This window comes from Leptidea sinapis, chromosome 28 (genome assembly GCF_905404315.1).
Source record: "Leptidea sinapis chromosome 28, ilLepSina1.1, whole genome shotgun sequence".
NCBI lineage: Eukaryota > Metazoa > Arthropoda > Insecta > Lepidoptera > Pieridae > Leptidea > Leptidea sinapis.
This window is the reverse complement of record NC_066292.1, coordinates 5,709,595-5,732,833: the sequence shown is the minus strand read 5'-3', so window position 1 is coordinate 5,732,833 and position 23,239 is coordinate 5,709,595. Positions and strand designations below refer to the sequence as shown.

Here is a 23,239-nt window from a genome sequence, read left to right as displayed (position 1 = left end):
ATAAGTTCAGAATTCCCAAAACAGATTACAAGACTCGGTGTACTCGATTTCATCTCCTACCATTAACACTCCGTAGATCCATGGCTGATATTACGACTATTATGAAAATTGCTCAGGGTAAGATTGACAGTCCAACCTTGTTATCTAAAATAAACCTCAATATACCGTACCAACATTCTAGAAAAAAGAATCTCCTCCATATTCCACTCATGCGCACAAACTATAGATCACACTCCTTTATACCACGTACTTCGTATAATTTTAACAAACTAAAATCATCCGAAATAGATCTTTTTTGTTCCAGTTTAGGTAGTGTTAAGAAACATATTATACAAGATTATTTGCAAGTCACAGAAAAGTAATACAATGACAACATAATATATGTATACTTTAAGTCAATTTAAATTGCAAAAAAGCGTAGTTAACTAGAACATAGTAATGCCTTTAATTAGTTTAAGCATTTGTAAAAACGTAAAAAAAAATACTATTTAATACCTATTTGTGGAGGCTTTTAATTGGCCTATATATAAACATGTAGATATATGTTTTTGTATTGACGGCTGTTAGCCACCCTATGAAAATAAAATAAAATAAAATTTCAACGTATTGAGTGCGGTATGAAAGATAACTTTTAAGCCAGTCATTTGCTAGACCTCGAATACCATATTGAGTTCCTCCAAAATGATATTATGTTTTGTTAAAAAAGATGTTAATAGCTTAAGTAGTGACGTATAATTAAGTAATTATTAGCAGTAATTGTAACCTTTGTGGTTTTCTAGATGCTAGGTTGACCAAGCTAGTATATCAGTAATATAATAGGATAAATAAATTAAAAAAAAAGAATTCGTCAGTGTGATTTTATTTGTTTTTTTTACCTGATTTATTAATCTAAATTAATGTACGTGGTAGATACAACGGAGCCAATTATTATAAAAACAAAGCCATGTTTTAGCTTATGCCAAAATAGAAGTCGGGTTAACTTAAGTAAATATGTAACTTTTACACAAAAATCTAATGTACAACGGTTACAATTATACGCGTTTTAATCCTTGAAAAGTGTTTTATTTAAATATTATTAATTATTTACTTTTTATTATTTCCCACTTAGATTCTCGTTACACTGTATTCACAAACATTTGGATTCGCTTCTGTGTCACAGTTTCGATCTCTCATTTTTTATTTGATTCAACTTTAAATTACTATTGCAAACACGTCCACTGCAAGTTTAATAGTTTCCAACATCGACTGTGTTACATTGTTTGGTTAGTCCGTTATAAATTGTGGGTTGCACATTCAATTCTATTGTAGCTGGCTAAAGTAACTTTTGCCGTACAAACTCACAAACTTAACAAGTTAATCGTGCTTGTATGATATATTTACAGTATTCATGAAAAACAATGTATAAAATTGTATGCTAAATTCTTAATTTTATATACCTAGTCTGGCCATACATTTTGTTAAAAATAAATAAATTTTTACCATATACCACCTATACATTATTTTCTTACACTAATTTATTTAAAAGATTAATATCATACAATAGAAAATTAAAACTTTTCAATAAAGAAACTAACACTGAAATAAATTTAACTATTATCTAACTATACAATAAAAATGAAACTGTGAAATTATAAATAATAAAAAATAATAATAAACATATTTCATTTTTCATGACGGATAGTAATATAAGTATAATTAAATTATGTATTTATTTACTGAAGCTCGAAAATAAACTAAAATATATATATAATATGTTTAAAACAGGCCCTAAATATTTCTGGCCACTATTGATATACACGCTGTGTCCATGTAAAATTTAGTCTGTTTGTACTAGAGATTTCTTAAGCACCTCTACGCCACCGTTTCATTTAGAGAAGGTCATGTCTTCTAAATCTGATCATTTCATGTTTGTTATGCAAGGGATTCAGATCTAGGGTAGACGAGGGCCTTCAGCTCTTATAAAGTCCGGTGCGTTGACTTCCAGCCAACTTGGTACTATGTGAAGAGGTGTAGAATCTATCGAGATAATCTAATAAAATCATAGTTTAAAATTAAATTATAAATGACGACCGATATAGCCGAATGGTTAGTGACCCTGACTACTAAGCTAGATAGAGGTCCCGTGTTCCAATCCCGGTAGGTGCAATCATTTATATGATGAATATGGATGTTTGTTTCCGAGTCATGGATGTTTATATGTATTTATGTATGTTTAAGTAAGTATATTGTATTAAATATATCATTGTCTTGTACACATAGTACAGGCTATGCCTAGTTTGGGGCAAGATAGTTTGTGTAAAAGTGTGTCAATATTATATTATATTATATTAATTTTTTATATTTAGTAGTAGTAAGTTTCGCGTAATATTCAATAGGACTGTCAGGCTTTGGTCAAAAGGGCAGTTTAATAAGGAAGTAAAAACCAGCAAAAAGTATAATCAAGCTTCCAAGTGCGTTAAAAGATTTGTTGCTTTCTAAGAAATCTAAGCTCATTGGCAGATTAAGTGATACACTGATCAGGACCTCGTTTTATGTCAGGCTGCCAAAGTAGCCTGTCAAATGTGAAACAGCACCGAGTATTATCAACAAAAAACAACGTACATACATAGAAGGCAAAAGTGGGATTATTGAAGTGCTAATAAGTTTATATTCTTTATAATTTGTTAAGTTTTCCCGACCATTGCTCCATTATTTAGAACACTACCAAGCAAGTAAATCCAACCACAAGTGATGTACGAGATACGAAACTAAATACGCGTGAAATTGTATCGTGACGCGGGTATCGTACATGATTGTATTGTGTATTTGATCAGGCGCTCCGCTGAATGTTGATCCGTTGATAAGTTACGTGTCACCCTCCTGTTTTATATTTATATGTCCCACTCCATTATTGAAGTGTTGACACCAGTCTGAAACGAAAGCAATTATTGCGGAATTAATTAATTCATAATTGTAGTTCGTAATATTAATAGCTGTGCCCGCTACTTCATCAGCCAGGACAAGCCCTAACCTCTGCTATTTTACCTCTATTATATCACTTCTTTACCAGTGGGAGGCTTCTTTGCACAGGAAGCCGGCTGGATTATGGGTACCACAACGGTGCCTATTCCTGCCGTGAAGCAGTAATGTGTAACCATTATTGGGTTTCGGTCTGAAGGGTGCCGTAGGTAGTGAAATTGCAGGGCAAATGAGACATAACATGCTATGTCTTAAGGCGACGAGCGCAATTGTAGTGCCGCTCAGAATTTTTGGGTTTTTCTAGTATCCTGAGTGCTGAACGTCCTGCTCGTCTCGTCAATTATTTTCATAAAAAAAACAACTGCTAGCGTAACTCTAAAATAACACTTATATATAATTCAAAGTAGAAGTTGAATTTCCAGGAATGCATACGCAACGATAGCAGAACAAAACAGAGCTCAAAATGTATAATAAAGTTTGTCTATTTGTTATGTATTCATACCTCAACTACACAGTTTAGACGTGATTTAGACACACCTTGGGTAGGAAAGTATATTCTTTTCTATTTTCTGAAAGATGCACGATTACAATTTTTAATGCGAGTGTATAGATTATCCACTAGCCATTCACATGATCTAATCCACACCAATTGTCATATAGATCATGCAAACCGTTCTCAACTTATAGAAGGCCATATAGACAAACATTTTATTTGTATATTTGGTGTCAGTCAGTCATGAAGCGTACATCACAATAAATCCCGAAAAATATTGGAATTAAAATGAATAGTATAGATTTATTTGGACTTTAAATAATCTTTTTTTCGTTGTTTAATGTATTTGAAACACAAAGGAAATATCATCTCATCTACACCTTCAAAAAACCCTGTATTTTTTCTAGTGATGGCGATGATTGGGGTAAAAATTATCTTATTCAGTTTAGTAGACTAGAGCTTCCTTAGAAGGAAGACTCAAGTTTTCCACTAAATACTAGGAAAATCTCATTCATCATAATATACTTTTCGAACAATACGAAAAGGTAAATTTACGTTCCCGAAAGTATTTAAACTAAATTATTTTAAGATTAGAACATGTACGTTAGCTCGATTTGAATGCTTGCAATCTATCAGTTGTACCAACATTGTAACATCGATAGAAATCGATTCGTCGGAAACGCAGTGAAACAACAATTACGCAGCTCCAGGATTTAGGTTTAATCCTAGATAGCCTAATTCCGATTCCCGAACGACAACGGACGTGACACGAATCGTAGTATTGCCTTTTATTGTGTTACAACCGCTCGGAAGCAGTTAGAGCCGGTTGTTACCGGTTTATGTGACGGAACGAATTGTGATATATTTAAAGTGGTTGGTAGGTTTTTGTGTATTTGCTTCTACTTTAAATCAGTAGTGAATTTTTTTTGGTAACTTTTTTTTCTTATTGAATTAGGCCCTATTTTGCGGAAATCCATATTTATCCAAAAGTTGTGATTTTAATTGAATGTAAATTCCGCTAGTTATTGTCTTTAATCAATTCAAAACGTGTTTAACTCTACACGAGGCATCCTCAGGAGATGTTGACTTGCCAAAATCTGGAATGAGACGAGGCGAAACACGTGTCCAATTGATTCAAGAGAAAAATTTGCGAAATTTACAATAATTAGAAATAATTTGAAGAAATCCTGTCCGAAAGCAATATATTTTATCTCGGGAGATGAAGATAGCACCTGGAACCATGTCGCGTATTTTAAAAGATGACTTAGGACTTGCAATCTATAAGAGACGTTTTTCTTAACTGATAATTTAAAAAAGAATAGGGTGGTAAAATCGAAACAACTACTGAAGCGTTACACAAAGGGAGGTCACAGAAAAAAATTGTTTACGAATGAGCATTTTTTTTACAACTAAGCAACATTTTAACAAACAAAGTGGCCGTATTTATGCTCAAAATGCTATCCGGCTTCAGTGATGGTTTGGTGGGGTATTAGCTAAGAAGGTGTGACTGAGCCATACTTTTGTCAAAAAGTTATCAAAACATCAGCACAAGTGTATCAAGATACCATTCTTGAGAAGGTAGTGGAACCCCTTAACAACACCATGTTCAATAACGAAGAATGGTACATCCAGCAAGACTCTGCGCCGGGTCATAAAGTTCGGTCTACGCAGTCTTGGTTGGAAACCAACGTTTCGGACTTCATGAGAGCTGAAGACTGGCCGTTGTTTAGTCCCGATCTTAATTCACTGGATTATGATTTATGGTCATTTGTAGAGAGTACGGCTTGTTCGAAACACCATGATAATTTAGTGTCCCTAAAACAATCGGTATAACTGGCAGTGAAGAATTTTCCCATGGAAAGAGTGCGTCCTTGTATTGATTGGACGTTTAAAGGACTGTATTGCAGCCAATGGCGACCACTTCGAATAAGCTTTTCATAGTTAATTTTTTTTTATATTTATGTATTAAACGAATACACTTTATTTTTTCAGTAATTATGGTAAGACTAGGTATAAAGAACATCGTATAACTATATCATTTAGAAATGGAACACGTTTTTATAGTAAATATAACAGCAATAATTTCGTACAGTGAGCACAAACAGCCTTATTAAGAAGCAGCTGTAACAAAGGGATTAAATTAAAAGAAAGCGGGTAAACGGAAAGGCTTTGTAATTTAAAGCCTAGACTAAATAACAATATAGACAGAGTATGTTAAAATAACTTGTTAAGCTTTCCACGGTAATCAGCACTGCAGCCGAATTCCAGTATAAATTGAATTTCCCACGAGCTAGATTTTGGGTTTATTTGAAGAAACATTTTGAAGGAAGGAATTTGTATTAATATAGTCGAGTATTACAATGGCTAACATGCAATGGAATATATATGACCATGAAATAAATATTTTTTTAAGGTTTATAAAAGTAAAATTGAGGTGCGAATTGTGGACACTATCTATGGCCCATGCGCAATGTCAGTGAAACTTTTTAAAAATTATTCATTGTAGTTCGGTTGACTCGTTTAGAATGATCATTATAAACGAAAGGTTTGAAGTTTTGTTTTGAGTAAATTACGAAATGGTACTAGAAAAAAGCTTTTACATATCCGAATTTTGATGTGAAATAGTAAAAACATAATTTAATTAAATCTCCACTCTCTGTTATTTTGCACACATTCACTAGCCAATCTTTCTACACGATTCAGTAGTTTGTTGATTTTTTTGAGTTACTGCATTTTTTTGAGTCCTTGTAACGATCTAAGCTTTCAGCAACATTTGTAAACGGTAATTACCGAAATTTAGTTGGACCTAGCAGATTCCCATGCTGTGTTTGAACCGTGAATCTGTTTTTTCCTACTGTTTTCAGAATAATAAAAAGAGGCGTCACTGAAATGTCTGCAGCTCAATAGCTTAATGTTTGATTTGAAGTCGCAGTTGATGAATCAAATGTGATGGCAAATACTTTTCAAGTATTGAGTTGTTTATATTTGCACGCTTTCCAAGTTAGTCTCGACGTATTGAGCGATCTAGTCTTACCTAAGTCTATGTCAAAGCTATTGCGATTCACATAGTAACATTTGTAACGGGGATGTTGTACGGTGACTGTGATTTTTGCTTCATTTGCTGTGCAATTAAATTGTTTTTCTGTGACGTCACATTTACAAATGCCATTTTCATTTTTATATTGTTGAGTTCCTAAAGATGTAATAGACGTAGGTTCACTAGTTAATATTGTGAACGAGTTGGCTCTTGTCTTTTAACTACTATTTTTTCTCAAACACCAAAAAGACAGGAATATTTACAAAATACAAGGATTTTTGAGAAAAAAAAACGAGACTTTGTTTTTTATTATGTATGCGAGAGAAAATCTAAGCCTATTAAACATGTTTTTTTTTCTGAAACAATAATATTTAAGTAGCTCAAGATGGTTTGCCCATTCTAAGTCGAAAGTAATTATAGGGCACTTGATGGTAGTTGACGACACTCGCTCAAAACGTTTTTTATAATGATTAGCCATGCAAAAATGAAAATGGGTTTCAATTTCCGTTCTTCATAGCCTATTTATTGAGCGGTGGTTCATTTACACAGAAAGGGGAAAAAATTATCAAAACGGATATCTAATCATAGAATCTTTTCTCGCATTCCTATAATTAATATAAAATAGCCAGGTTACTTCTGTGAATATGAAGTATCTTCAACTAAAAGTTTCTTCGCCTTAGGCACGGTCCAGCATTTTCGGAGAATGGCTGGAACAAACAGACATAGAAAGCATTTTTATAAAGTATTTTTATTCAGACATAAAAGTGAATGAACTGGTTTTTTGGTATGATTCATTGTTGTCACATGTTCGTTAATTATTAATTATTATTAAAAAGCTATTATTTCCGGCGACTTCAACGAACCTCTTCAAAACGACTGTTTTCTGTGTGTTTGTTTTCCTAACATCACCGCTGTTTATAGATCGGAATTGATAAGAATTTTTTTTTCGCTTGATGATCGATTGATTTCGTTGATGAAGATGATCTAATCATGAAACTATTTGTCAAGTTGAAGTGACGAAGACTTCTTAAAGGCAAGCATTTCACGTGGTTGCAAGATAGTTAAGTAACTGTAGCCAACTAAATATCTATTGATAAAGCAGGAAGGTGGGCTTCGAAACTTCTTAATAGAACCATGTGTTCTAGCTGTATTTGAGCTTTATGAAATTTTCATGACACTTATTCTTTCTTTATTAAAAATCCCTTTCATTACATTGTAATAGCTTTGTGCCTCGTTGCTATTATGATTACTTTATCTGGCTACTAGTAATATACTTGTATATTTAAATGTATATGTGTGACTTTGATTATCTTTGATGAATTGCCCTATTATGTAGCTTAAAAATATAAAGTATAAATTTAGAAGGTCATAGTAATTACTGCCTAAAACCGGTATATTGGTATTGACATTACATTAGGCATCTAATAAAAGTATTGAATGTCGTTAGTTACAACTTACCACAAACTTTATAATATAAATTTAATTTAAAATTTTCAGCTATCTAAGAATACAAAATCATAAATATTTATTATGTGTATTTATTAAGAAAGAAAAAAAGAAAAATTATTTATTCTGCAACTTACTTAAACTTAATAATTAAGGTTTCTAGTATAAAAGTAAAGTTATTTACAATTTTTATTAAATTGCAGAAGTGGAATTCACCTCAGCATTATACTGTTCATAGCCATAGGTGATATGATCAGCGCTGGTCATCCGGAGAACAATAATAATCATATAATAAAACAGAAATAAAAAAAAATTCGTTAACTTTCGTGACCTGATCTAATTCAACAAAAGTTAGTGATGTAAGTAAGTACATTAAAGTAGTAATAAAAGTTATAACATTTGCTAATTCTGCTGATATTAACAATATTTCTTATAAAAAACTTCATTTCATTCTAAACTATATATTTTGGTAAGTAATAAGGAACACTTTTATTTCTATTTATATAAATTATGAGTATTCCACTTCAAACTATAGCAACAGATTTCGTTGATGACATCTTTAAATTTTGAAGGAATCATTGAACTATGAAAACCAGCAGAGAACACACAGAAATATTTCATTTTAAACCAAAAGCAATTTCGCGATGCCAACTATAATATTGAGAGTAGATTGCAATTTCGCAACACAAAATACATTTCGTCAAACGATTCTATATTTACCGAAGGCAAAATCGAAACTTAATCCACTGCATATGGAACCGGAACCGGATGGCACAATATTGGAAACGCGAGTATCTCAATACGCACTGCTAAGGCTTTCCTTGAGGGAAATTTGAAAAGGTCGTATTACTTGGTTACCGGGAGACGTTTGTAAGAGCTAATCCTGCTACGGGGTAGGATTAACTTGGAAACTGATCTTCTTCCTGCACTTTTGAACTGCTTTATATAACTTTTCCTATTTAACTTCGTCTTTATGAAATAGATGATTATAAATACATCATATATAATAATTACATGGTGCAGTTGAATACTTTATCTACACCGATGCTTTAAATTCTCTATTAAAGATTTTGAAACAGTTAGCTTATTGCCAACATTAAAACACCCAATGTTCTAATAACCATTACATCATCCAAACGAGTGTTGTAATGTTGTACTGAATTTCATAACAACACTCCTATGTTTTATTTGATCCCTTCATGCGCAAAGAGTTTCAATTCAGCCACATTCTTATTACTCGATGCGTGGTATCTGTATGAATTTCAAAAAAAGAACATTTTCGTTTACGCGCGTTCCACACTACCAGAACGTCGCGCGCCGTAAAAAAAAGTAGGTTATTCGAATCCCCGCCATTTTTCTTCGATATTTCTATTGTTTTGTTTACAAAAAATGAGCGACTCATTTTAAACGCTAAATATTCGAGTGAATTTTAATTATTATTTATTTATTTATTCAATGAACAAAATTATCTTAATATATATAATAATAAAGACATACTCGCAAAACCTCTAAGGTTTATGTGTTGGTTTTTTTTTTATTGTAATATACAAAATGTAAATTACTACTAAAATAAATAATTGATTCATTAATACTTAGTTTATTTGTATATAATCAGTAATGAATGATATTAGGCTAACACTAGGACTGGTGTTTTAATGTTAGCAGTAAGCTAACTGTTCCAGAATCTTTTAGAGGATCCATATTCTGGGTGTAGATAAAATCTTGTATACAACTGTTGATAATTAGGTATTAAAACACTCATGTGATATTATTACCACACCCTTATTACACAACAGTTGCATAAATAACTATTAATCCTAAATTAAAAAATAGATTTCCTTACGCATTGATGTTCTTCGTTGTTTGCAGTGGACGGTAAAAAAAGGCAATTCTAAATTGATTGGTGATAAGCAGATAGACACCAAATAATATAGAAGCTCAATTTGACTGAAAGTTATTCTTTGTATGTTTGTTACATGCTGGCATCTCATTCCAGTCTTATAATGCCACGGTCAGCGGCTTCTTAAAAGGCGGGGCCATTGCAAGTGCATGATCAGCGTGGTACTCCGGGACAGGCAGTGATCCAAAGACCCTAAAGAGGGTCTAAGGAGGGTCAAAGAAAACCAGATAGCCGTCTAGATTTGAGGTCAACAGAAGGTCCAAGGCGTAGTAACCAGTTGTGTTACACCATAGTCTAAATCAAAGTCTCACCGCATAGATTTGCGGATGGTGCAGCCCGAGAACGAAGAAGAAGAGCTTTATGGATAGTTAAGGGTTAAGAACCGAAATATCCCCTGACGTAAACGCACACACCAGCCCGTGGCACAAAGGACTGCTACGGTTTTCCGTGTCCTATATGGGTTACGTACCGAAGCACTCCTTCAAAGAGCCAGAGAGGATATTATCTGTGTCTCGGTCAAAAAGAGCCAAGCCATCTTCAGATGGCGAAGGGGGCTTGGCTCAGTTTTAATTTTATTTAATATGAAGAAATGAGGATGATGTTTATTTGATAGTACGTTACCACCCCTGCCCATTTATTTATAACGCATTCAATATACAGAAACGTGCAGTCTAATTTTCATTCGTCCTTTGCTTTATGAACGATGGTAACACGTACCCACACGTTCATATATTTCTTTTAATAAAAATAAGAGACGAGATGATCAGGATGTTCAGCTGATGATAATTGATACGCCCTGCCTATTACAATGCAGTTCCGCTCAGGTTTCTTGAAAAGCCCAAAAATTCTGAGCGGTACTACAATTGCGCTGGTCACCTTGAGACATAAGATGTGCAGTCTCATTTGCTCAGTAATTTCACTAGCTACGATGCCATTCAGACCGAAACACAGTAACGTTTACAAACTACTGCTTCACGGCAGACATAGGCGCCGTTGTGGTACCCATAATCTAGCTGGCATCCTGTGCAAAAGAGCCTCCCACTGGTAAATAATAATGGGTATGTGTCTGTATGCTGTGTAATTTGCACCTCTGCTATAAAAATACAAGAGCATTCATTACCTGTTACAGTTTTCTCCAAAGAAATCAACGACAATTTGCTGCTTGACAATCAGACAGAAACTCATACCGCTCGACTATCATGGGACATTACGATGATGAAGAACTTATCAGCAAATAATCCACTCACTTTCACCCCTATTCAACCTATGGAACTAACTATCATCGAGTCTATACTCGCTCGTTGCTATCAACACAAATCCTTTACCCGGCCACACAAACTGCCTCAGCCAGATCGGCATTTACACCGCGTCACTCATACTTATTCCGGAAGACGTTCTAAGTGGATTAGAGAGAATTAACGTCGGATCAATCATGAGCTACGTTCGCCCCTTGCGTTCCGAGACACTGATTCTTTGCTTGGAAGCAATTTTGTAACGGTAACCTTTATATAAATTGCTTTTGTAGTATATAATTGAATATTCCACTTGTGGGCGTATTGAATGATACATGTTTCTTACTCTCAAAGGGTTTGTTATACAAATTTGTTTAAGTTAAGCAATAAATACATCTATACCTTAACCTTTTATCTACGTTGATAATAGGATGTAAGAATATTGATTTATAGATGTTAATACAGAACATAAATTAAATTTAAAAACATAATTATAGAACGATGCGGGACTCGAACCCTCTCGCGATCCGTTCGAGAGACGTAATGTTGATATGTCTTGTTGAATTCTCAGGTTGTAAGACGGATCAAGACTTATGAAGGTTACGCCGTTCGAACGGTTGTCTCAGTGGAAGAGCTCTCGGACAGAACCAGAGAGGTCGTGGGTTCGAATCCCGCTTCGTTCATAAATTTTGATAACATTTAAATTGTATAATAGATGATGTTTTTTCTGTATCGAGCATAATAAAATAATAATTATAATGTTGCCCCACTTATATTACAATCTAGCTTCAACTTAGGCTAACAAGTAGTTCTATATTAACTTAAACTGCTAGATAGATTAAACTAAGAATGTGTCCATTAACACTTTTCTTAATCTCTCTCTTACGGCCGTTCCCAATATACTATCTACAGATAGAGATAAATTACTACCTTCTACTGTCAGTAATTAACTGTTCAATGTTAATCTGAAGCTGTGCCAATATACCCGATAAGTCATTCTTATCGCCTTATATTGCGACGCGTGAATTGAAATTTCCATACAAAGTTCTATCGCTGGTAAGCTATACGTCGTCCCATTGATACGTGTACGGATAAGGTGAGTAAGTTTATTGGGACAGAAAAGTCAACGATCGTTACGATGTTATCTCAAGTAAGAGATAGACTGAATATTGGGAACGGCCGTAAGTCTCTATTAAGGGGAAGTCACTTTATTCATGTGTCTTTTAATAGATGAATAATGATGATATATCTCATAATATTTGATGCTTGCAGATGTTTTTCTCGAATTTTTAATCAACTCTTCTAAAGTATTTTTTATTTTATTGTCAAGTAGCCATTACAAGATTCATAATATGTACAATTTGCCAAACTCTCGTGGATCAATAACGTTACATACATTAAACTAAATGATACAGTACTCGTATTAAACCTAAAACTAGTATTAAACCTTATGTTACAGTATTAAACTTATATATTAACATTTGTGCGGCAATAATATATTAAGAAATGATATTTTATAAAATCACCGTGTAATATATGCGTTACTCACACAATATGTGAGAAAATTTATATAGTTTAAGCAACAAGATAAGGATAATTTAACTTTGTGCCAATCGTATTCTTTGGATTTGTTTGTCTGACTGAAAACAAATAAAAAGCAGCTGAATTGTTGACAGTTAAAAGCAAGATGGCATCTGTAGAGGTAATTTTTTTTTTATTTATTCAACAGGAACAAACGGTCATAATCAAATTCAATTACATTAATAGAAATTAAATATAGGCATATAGTTCCTCTTTTTTTATTTACAGCCAATATAAGAGGAACCTTCGATGATGCACCTATAGGGATCAGGTAAAATAATTGCGGTAGAGATAGAACAGTGAAAGAAGAAGAGAGGAGGATTAACGAACTAAAAGATCGTCAAGTGTAAAGTGATGACCACCGCCCACTTTCCCAGCAACACCAGAGAAACCACATTTTTTAAAGGTAAATTGCCATATTGTCCTAAAATCACCGCACATGACACCTCAATCCATAGTTTGGTTGTACGTGGAAGAAAGATGCTCGAAAACCGAACTGTAGAGAGACGTCTCTATGCAACGACAATCGATAGTGTAGTTCACAGAGTACTGAAGCCACAATAATTCGACCAGCTCTATGCCGCACGGAGTCAAATGTTTCGAACTGATACTGGTGTGCACCAGCCCAGAAATGAGGGTAACAAGTCATATTATGTGCATACCCTAAAGAGCGCTGGGATGTGATAAGTCTTTTTATTTATGGAACAGCAGGACACATGAGCGTACGGCTCATCAGATATGAAGTGATCACTTGAGCTATTGTCTCGCTCTATTGAAGACCTAGTCTCTTCGAAGCCAATTATCTTTACTATCCAGATAACCTCTGAATTTCCAATTGCTTGAGATTCTGATACAATATAGGCGAAGCATTAAGGGGAGTGTTTCGAAGAACGGTAATACGATAAGCAGTTGAAATATAAGCAATTTATTATGTTTTTCAAGTGATAACCCTCACTTCTAGGATTAATACAAAAATAAAATTTTGAAAACAAAATTTTATGAACGATGCGGGACTCGAACCCATGATCTCTCGCGATCAAAATTTTATTTGTATATTAATTCCACAAGTGAGGGTTATTACTTTAAAAACATAACAAATTGTTTAGATTTACAAAAGCGAGATCTCAAGTCAATTTCCTAATATGCAGATATTGCTGTTGAGCAGGTTATCAACTGTTAAGTAGATCCTATAGATGAAGCCACAACCTGAGAGTTGAACAAAGCATTCAAAATTTTGTGACGATACTTCACTCGAACGGTTAGCTCAGTTGGAAAAGAATGGAACGCGAGAGATCGTTGGGTTCGAGTCCCGAATCGTTCATAACTTTTTTTTTTAATTTTATTAGTTAAAATATAGATAAAACATTTGCAATGGAGTAGAAGATGTCGAAATTATCGCCACCATATAATATTATTTCTAGCCAACGTTTTCAATCAGCAAATGGATTTTCACAATTTCACAAAGCAACCTGATACCCGTACGTGATACTCGTGATTTCGGCAATGTAAACAAAAAGATTTGTTGATACGAGTTTCAATCATTGTTGTGCCGAGCGTTCCATTAATTACTAACGTTAATTATAAATTGTTTATCTTCAGTATTGTCTTGTTCATATACGATTAGTTTGTGACTGATTACACATTGAGTAATTTAGTAATGGATTGATTGGAGGTCTGTTATCTTATTAGCAATAAATTCATTGGCTTTATAATTAATTTTAATTGGTAACTAGTCGGACGCATAAATTTTCGAACGGGTGGTATTTTTTTAACTTTCAATACTATTTGGAATAAAAATATTTGAATTCACAATTTATTAATCGTTTAAATGTGAGGAAATCATTTTTCATAAATTATTTAAGCTTACTATATCGATGATTTACTCCGTATGGTGAAATTTGACGGTAAAAATCTTATATACACATAAGCCATACGCTACAAACTGGATATGTGGCGTTCTTTCACAGTGCTTTTTTTAGGAAATTTTTATGAACTTCTTTGCGCACTGTTTCCATCTGGTCGACATGGCTTCTTCAAAAAAAGGGTATACCAACTGCCATTAACATATTATTAGATGCGATTAAAATATTAATTATTAATCAATTTAGTATTTTACCTCTGACATCTTTTCTGATATAGATACAGTAAGTAACATAAATTAAATTTGATCAATATTTATGAACTTTACGTCACTCGAACGTCACGTTACCTCAGTAGAAGAGCGCTCGCACGGAACGCGAGTGGTCGCTGGTTCGAGTCCCGAATAGTTCAGTAATTTTGTATTTCAATTTAATTTGTGTAACAACATATTGAATCTGTATGCCATTCTTGAATGGGCAGAGACGTTCAGCAATGGATCAAAGGTCGTTGTGATATATCATCGCTTATTGGGACGAACGGGCGGTAAGGAAACAATAACCTTACTGACAGGTTTGTATCGTTAAGAACATCTTTTTACATTTTTTTGTCCTCAGTTGTAATAAATTTATTAACTCAGTGATCGAGCACGTGTCCCAAGCTGAGAACGATGCCCATTAGACTGAACACTACGCACTACTCACAACACTACTATTCATACACATTATACGGTTAACTATTTAATAATTATGTATCACAAGCACACATTATTCAGGACTTCTTCTTCTATTTTTATATAATTAACATAATAGTAACATTCTATAGAATAGTATCATAAGCCATATTATTTAATTATAACTAAAATCAAACATTGTAAAAGGCAATGTAGTTTATAGTATTAATTTGTATAACAGAAATGCTGTAAAGTTTGCTTACATAAATAAATGAAATACATAAATAAAAATATTTGTAATAAACATACAACTTTTAGTATCGTTATAAAAAACTTGTAATTTGTATCAATTTCTAATTGGTGAAGTAAACATAACGATATATTCTAAGAATCAAAGAAAGCGATGCTTGAAGAATAAAAATCGAATAAAACAGATTCCAAACAATGAGCACAAGTTTAATATTTCAAAGGTATGCAGTATTGAATTGTATGATACCCTTTTGCGTCAAGTTTCAGACATTATAACTACGAGTATGTATCCCTCCTATTCTTAGAAGCGTCACAAACACGCCATTTATTTATCGCGTAATATCCCGACGGCTCCCAGCATTGTGGGGGCCATCAATAATTCATGCGTCTGTGAGTTATAGCAGCCGACGATCTTCGCGGATTTCCTCTACGTTTCTGATGCCCTGGTATAACCGGAGTAATTTTATGTTGAAATTATCTGAAGGTCTTTTCTACGGTTCCGTCCGTAAATTTAAGGTTTCTATTTCTATTCTGTGACTGGTGAATATTATGTGAGGGTCTATTTTAAGAACGACAATACTCGGCAGGCATTTTATGCCTCATATATTATGTGTAATAAAATATATATTATCTACACCCCTGCTTTAAATCCTCTATTAAATATTCGGAAACAGTTAGCTTATTGCTAACATTAAAACACCCAATGTCCTAATAACCATTACGTCATTCAAAGGGATGATGTAATGTTGTACTGAATTTCAAAACAACACTCCTATGTTTTTTATTCGCTCGATGCGTGGTATCTGTATGAATTTAAAAAAAAAAACATTTTCGTTTACGCGCGTTCCACACTACCGAACGTCATTGCTACCAAAACGTCGCTTGAAGTAAAAAAAGTAGGTTTTTCGAATCCGCGCCATATTTCTTGGATATTTTTATTGTTTTGTTTGCAAAAAAATGAGCGATTCAAGTTTTGCCAGCTCACCGCCAGATATTTTAAACGCTACAATAGAGGATTTAAAGCATGGGTGTAGATAAAATAAATAATTATTTCATTAATACCTAGTTTATTTGTATATAATAAGTAATGAATGATATAAAGTTACTACTGGGACTGGCTGTTTTAATGTCAGCAGTAAGCCAACTGTTTCATAATCATTTAGAGGATTCATATAATGGGTGTAGATAAAGTATTGTTTGCAACTGATAATAATTAGCTATTAAAACACTCATGTGATACTATTATCAACCCACATTCGTGTTTTAATACCCCTTATTACACAACAGTTGCATAAATAAGTAATAGAAAACTAACACCTTATATAACAATAACCTTCACTTTCTGGTTTTCTTTTTTTACTATGAGCCGTTGAGTTTGTAATCTAATTTTGATATTCAAATTAAAAAACCGGACACGTGCGTGCGAGTCGGTCAAGCCCACCGGGGGTCCGTACAATTTTTATTATGGTTAAGTTACAAATACATAGTTTTCAGATTTTACAGGATAAGAAGGTATTACTTGCCCCATTTCATATTTCTTGGTCAACGGAAAATACCCTATAAATTTTGATTCCCGCGAGAGTGTCGAAATCTTATAAAAAAAAATGACATAATAAATTCTTTAGAACTTTATTCTTATATTTATTTATAAAACTTATTACACAATATACTAGCGAACACAATACACATTCACATACACACTTACACAAACGCACACATAGGTACACACACACCCACACCTTATTAGTGTTAAGTAGGTACCTACTTCGTGATAATAGATTTGGAAGAGCGGGATCTTCTGACACAGGTTTTTGTCACCTAAAAAAAGGTCCCAACCAATTACATCATGTAGATATATATACAGATTTCCACCTATATATTCCTACTTAGTGATTATAGATATAGAAGAGCGGGGCCTTCTGACACAGATTTTGTCACCTAAAAGAAGGTCCCAACCAATTGCATCATGTTTATATATATACAGATTTCCACCTATATATTGACTCATCTCGATAACTTTGGAACCATAAGGTGTAGAAAAGTAGTGTTATTTGGTAGCAATATTCCTTTCGCCGAGTAGAGATCACCGGAACACGTTGGATGAGGGCAGCGCAGGACCCATCGTCGGGGAGATCTTTGGGAGAGGCCTTTGTCCAGCAGTGGACGTCTTCCGGCTGATGATGATGATGATGGTAATGATAGTATTATTTTTATTTTCATATTGTATGTTTACCTTATATTAAATTGTTTCAAGGTCTTTTTACAACGATACTTTCTTTGCGAAAAAAATGATAACTTGTTTATAATTTAAAATATTAAAACTTTCGTGAGACATTGTTAACTTATTTATTAATACGCCTTTAATACCGTACTCACCCTGATGAAGGATCTCAGAATGGTCTGAAATTAGTCGGTACTAAGCCGTATTATAATATGTATGTAAATCTATATATATATATATATATATATATATATATATATATATTCAATATATATATATATATATATATATATATATATATTGAATTTTTCAATTTGAGACATGCAACCAAACAATATACTTTCTAATTCCATTTTGATGCAGAGGTTATTTTCAAGGTCTTAATAAAACTTTAAATTATAATTATTTCAGTAATTTTTTTTTTGTAGTAGCAACGTAGCAAACCAATTTTCCAATTATGTTCCAATAATATATATGTTCAAAAGGTTACTTCACTTAATTCTTTATAAAAACTTTTTAATTATAAACTTAAATAAAAATAATGTAAATTGAAAAGAAGCTTCAAATCAAATAAAGAAATATTTTAATTCTTGAAGTAAGGTCAGTCTTCTATTCTTGTCTTATCCATGTCATATACAGGATGGACCAAAATTCCGTTTATAATTGGAATGATGATTAAAAAAAACTAATTACAGTAGATCAAAATTGTTTAATGTTTTCGATAGTAAACAAAAGGGGAATTTATGTCTTAAAAATCACATCATCCATATGCAATCCTTCATTAATCGCATTGCTGCAATCTAGAGGGGAAATTTTCGATAACAGCTTTACATGTTTCTGTTGAGATGTTTTGGATTTCTGTGCGAATACGATCCTTTAATTCATCAAGAGTTACTGGTTTGGTGTCGTAAACTTTATCCTTAAGATATCTCCAAAGAAAAAAATCCATTGGTGATAGATCCGGGCTACGAGGCGGCCAGTTAATGTCCCCTCTTTTCGATATCACTTTTGGGCCAAAAATGTCTCGAGCTGCCATTAACGAGTCATTACATGTATGACAAGTGGTTCCATCTTGCTGACACCGTGAGCGTTGATTAAAACCAACAACATCCTGCAGCGCGGGAGCAAATGTTTTGTAACATAGTGATATACCGCTCGGAATTCACTGTAACCGTACGTCCTCTTGAGTCTTCAAAAAAGTATAGACCAATAATGCCTCTTGCTGATAAAGCAGCCCATACTGTGACTGGGTGAATGCAGGGGTTTTTGATGCTTTAATTTTGGATAAGTGTCACTTCAATAACGACAATTTTGTCTATTAACATGCCCATTTAGGTGTAAGTGTGCCTTGTCGTAAAACTGGTGAATCGCTCTACCATATCGTTCGCAAACTGCAACCTGAGGTTGCAGGTCCTGAGGCCTTAATTCCTGCACCATTTGGATTTTATAGGGATGTAGACTTAAATCTTTCTTGAGAATGCGGATTAATGATGTTCTTGGCACGTTAAGGACAGCAGACCGCTTTCGAGTTGAAAGTCCAGGTTGGTCACGAACAGACAGATTTTACTCGCTCCACATTTTCGGGGTCCCTCGACGTTCTAGGCCGGCCAGATCAAGGTAAATCCATTGTTGAACCCGTCTTCTCAAACTTGAACACCCATTTTTTAATTAACACACCTGATGGAGCTTGATTTTTGTGTCTTATCTTGTAATGATTGCAAAACTTTCGTTGAGCTATGGTCGCAGAATAGTTGTTTCAATAGTACTCGCGTACACAAAACGCACGTTGACTACCGCTGAACGACGCCATGGTACTAAATTCCCATTGGCCGCTCTTGCAATGCGTATCCGTTCCGTCTGTTTTTTCATGTTATTCAAAATTATTCTAAAAAATGAATTCAAAAATCAATATTTTGATGGGAGACAAAAGTTGTCAAACAAGATATAAATATAAATGTACAATAGTACCCACTATATTTCCAATGACTAATAATGAATTTTTATAAAAAATAAACAAAATATACACTTTATTAGCTCTAGCCGAATTAATATTTCATCTTAAAAATAAAGTTTCAAACAAACACGAAATAGAATTCGCCTCTCTGAAATTAACTATAAAATTTTATTATACATTTGCCGCAGTCACTGAAGGATGTTATTAAAAATTCAATGGCATTTCCTTCTGCTATCCACATTGCAAATTACGAGCGCCGAACATAAAATAATTGTAAAACTGGATCCCGAAGTTATAATAAAATCTCTTATATCTGAGTCATCGTTGAAGTATCTGCAAAAATTTGCCGATGTTTTTGCTGAAAAAGTTGCTCAAAGATTAATTGGTGGCGTAATGGATAAGGACCGGGAACACATGAATTATCAAGATAAAGAGAAGTGGGTATAGAAGTCATTATAATATAACTAGCTGAACCGGCAAACGTTGTTTTGCCATTTAAATTATTTTTAGAGTTAGACCGTTTCTTGGACATTGCTTTATTTTTCTAAAATAAACGTAGCCTAAGTTACTCCTTATTACATCAGCTCCTGCCAAAAAAAGTCGCCGGATTAGACGGAACAAACAGACAGGCAGACAGACAAAAATTGTAAAAAAATTTATTTTAGTGCATATACGGTAGGTACGTATATGTATTCATAATATACATTTAGTAAAAAACGGTTATTTCAATATTACAAACAGACACTCCAATTTTATTTCAATGTATAGATAATTCACACAATATTTTTATAAATTATAGCCTATATGTTGGTCCATCCATTTAGTAGTGTTAACATACATCCAGACATACAAATTTTCACATTTATAATATTAAAAGGATAATATGATAATCTTTGAAGTATCATTGTCTTCTTTTTTCAATACTAAATATTTTAAAAAAGGAACTGAAATATTGCATGAAGATTTATAGTTAACTTGATATATTTTTTTTATTGCCAAAACACTTTAGGGATCCTACATTGTTAGGTTTTCTAGAATAATAATTGACTGTTCCTACGTATTTAATTTAATGATTTGACTACTTAGTTTCCTTAGTACTAGTAGGTACTTCCATCAACTATCATCACATTCAGCTGAAAGACGTCAACTGCTGGATAAAGGCCTCGATCTCCACGACGATCGGTCCTGTACTGCCCTCTTCCAACCTTCTGGCGGTCTTAACCAAAATTAGTCCATCTTGTAGGCGTCTTCCAGAACGCGGTCGCCTTTTGAAGATTTTACTTCCCTAAAAGGGCATATGTCTTTCTAGCTTTGTGCCCTGCCTACTGCTACTTCAATTTCTTAATTATAGGTTTTTGGTCTCCTACTTCTCCTCCTACCTAATATTTTGTTCTACTAATATCCTATTCGATATCGCAGGGGAATTCCGACCAGGCCTAAGAAGAATAGAAATAGTCTGTAGTAGTCTAATCCCCAATGTGCGGCTTCATTCATGATGACATTTACGCTATAGCAAACTTTATCACACAAGCATACTACTAATATTATAAATGTGAAAGTTTGTATGTCTGGATGTATGTTTGAACTTCTTTAACGCAAAATCTACAGAATAGATTTTGATGAAACTTTACAGTAATATAGCTTACACACCAGAATAACAAATAGGCTATAATTTTTAAAACTTTAGTGTGAATTATACAAAATATAAAAGAAGTGTGATTGTTACTAATGAATACAACTAGCGCCATCTCTTATAAACTAGCAAGCAAAAGATCAATACAATTTAAATGGCAAAACAACGTTTGCCGGGTCAGCTATTTTTTTAATAATTTCGAATTTCGCAACACCCATGCTTAGTACATTTCATACAGCATACATCGACCAACAAAAGACTAACTAAAACGACTTAACTAAGTACTGAGGCATGACTAGTATATGTTTGTTCCATGTTTTGTTTAGTATGATTATCACTGTTTCTAGAAAATTCGCTAATATTTCTATGTACATTCATACATTACCAATAATATGTTGCGGAGTTTATATGTTACTTATTAACTTTTTTCACTTATTATTGTTCTTAATGGTATTGAAAATTTTTAGGCAATCTGCTAATCAAAGTAACGACAAGGCAATTCACAGAATCACACTAAACGAGGAAGAGGCTTTAACATTACTAGAGAAGCCATCACCTGATGGTGATAACTTGAATATTAATACATCCTTTGAAGTATCTAAAGAAGAGGGTAAATCTAAGAAGAATATTCCTGTATACAGTCTCATGAAAGTTAATGGAAAATATGTTAGAAGATTCTTGGGACTTATATAAATGTTAACCATAAACATGATATTCAGATATTTTTTATTATGAGAACTGCTATATTAGTACTTCTAGTGATGTTATTTGGAAATAATATAATTGTTAAGAAAAAAATCATAATATTCAGATATTTTGTTTTGGCGACAGCATGGTTTTCAATGCTTTAATCAAGAGAAAAAATTCATGAACGCAGTGAAATTAATGAAACAAATATTTTTTGGGAGAGTTTGGAAACAGTATGTTGCCATAGCTATAAATCAAATTTCTAATGATTGAGGAATGAAAGTATGTAAGTATATGAATTTATCGAGCAGTTATAAAATAATTAAACACAATCACGATAATTAAGTCCCTTTGGTTTCCAGTGTTGATGGAAATCTGAACGTAAGGGGGGATCTGTGTAGATAAATTAATAACCTTAATTGATATTATACATTCATTCTACAAAATGCCAGTAGAGTCTGTCAAATAAATTTAAACAAATTTTAGGTATGTGACCTCTTTCAGTGATTGTAAGCTACTAATAAAGACATTAAGCCTAAAGTTAACTGCTATAAATTAAGGCCCTACCTATGCAAATACAAAACAAAAGTGTTACGAAATTTAAATAAAATTGTTAAAAGCGTTTGTATGGTAAAAACCATTCATAAAGAACTATATAATTAGGAAACAAGATCTAAAAGGGGTTTTTAAGCTTCTAAGAATAAATTTCAAACAACACAAAGACTAATATTCGAATAGAAATCGGGCAGAGTAACGTCCTAATTAGTCAACGGTTGCAGCGAAAATGGGTCGACGCTAGGGAGACATCGCCTTATTATAGACGTCTTCACCCTGTCCACCTGTCACTGTCAACACAATTTAAATAATTACTCACTACAAACAATCAATACAAGAATGGACAGAGTTTCGGTGAGACGTCCGACGACGAACGAAGTAATGGTCAAAAAAAAATCAAATTTCATATTTGTTAATAAGATATATACAAAATTACTTATATTCTACTTATTAAAGCAATTTACAATTAAGCCTTATATATGTAGGTATCTGAAAACTTATTTCTACAACCCTATCACGTAGATAGTTGAGGGATAAAACTTTATTATGCTTAAAAAACTAATACATAAGGTTTGTGGGGGAAAATCCAGGATACTAGGAAAACCTGGCTATTTGCTATCTAATGGTCACCAACTGTTCTGCTACCGTTATATAGCGGTCTGTCGGCTGCTAGTGAGGAGAGGTGACGTCACGTCTTGAAAATTTTCTTGTGTTTCTAAGAATATAAACACTGTATCAAAACTATATAAATGAATTTCATAAT

The 23,239-nt window shown here is 33.3% G+C and overlaps 1 protein-coding gene across 1 annotated transcript; it reads left to right on the top strand.

The window, feature by feature from the left end:
• The first annotated feature begins 19,746 nt into the window (after nt 1–19,746).
• LOC126973031 (uncharacterized) lies at nt 19,747–22,479 on the top strand. Its single transcript, XM_050820162.1, has 2 exons — nt 19,747–20,038; nt 21,702–22,479. Exons 1-2 carry the CDS (start codon nt 19,800–19,802, stop codon nt 21,925–21,927), a joined length of 465 nt encoding a protein of 154 aa, XP_050676119.1. The 5' UTR covers nt 19,747–19,799; the 3' UTR covers nt 21,928–22,479.
• Nucleotides 22,480–23,239: the final 760 nt, after the last annotated feature.

Bases quoted from the DNA above. Each gene is read 5' to 3' on its own strand.
- LOC126973031 (XM_050820162.1), top strand. From the start codon at position 19,800: ATGTTATTAAAAATTCAATGGCATTTCCTTCTGCTATCCACATTGCAA. The intron at 20,039-21,701 runs GTGGGTATAGAA...GAAAATTTTTAG, and splicing joins AATTATCAAGATAAAGAGAA to GCAATCTGCTAATCAAAGTA.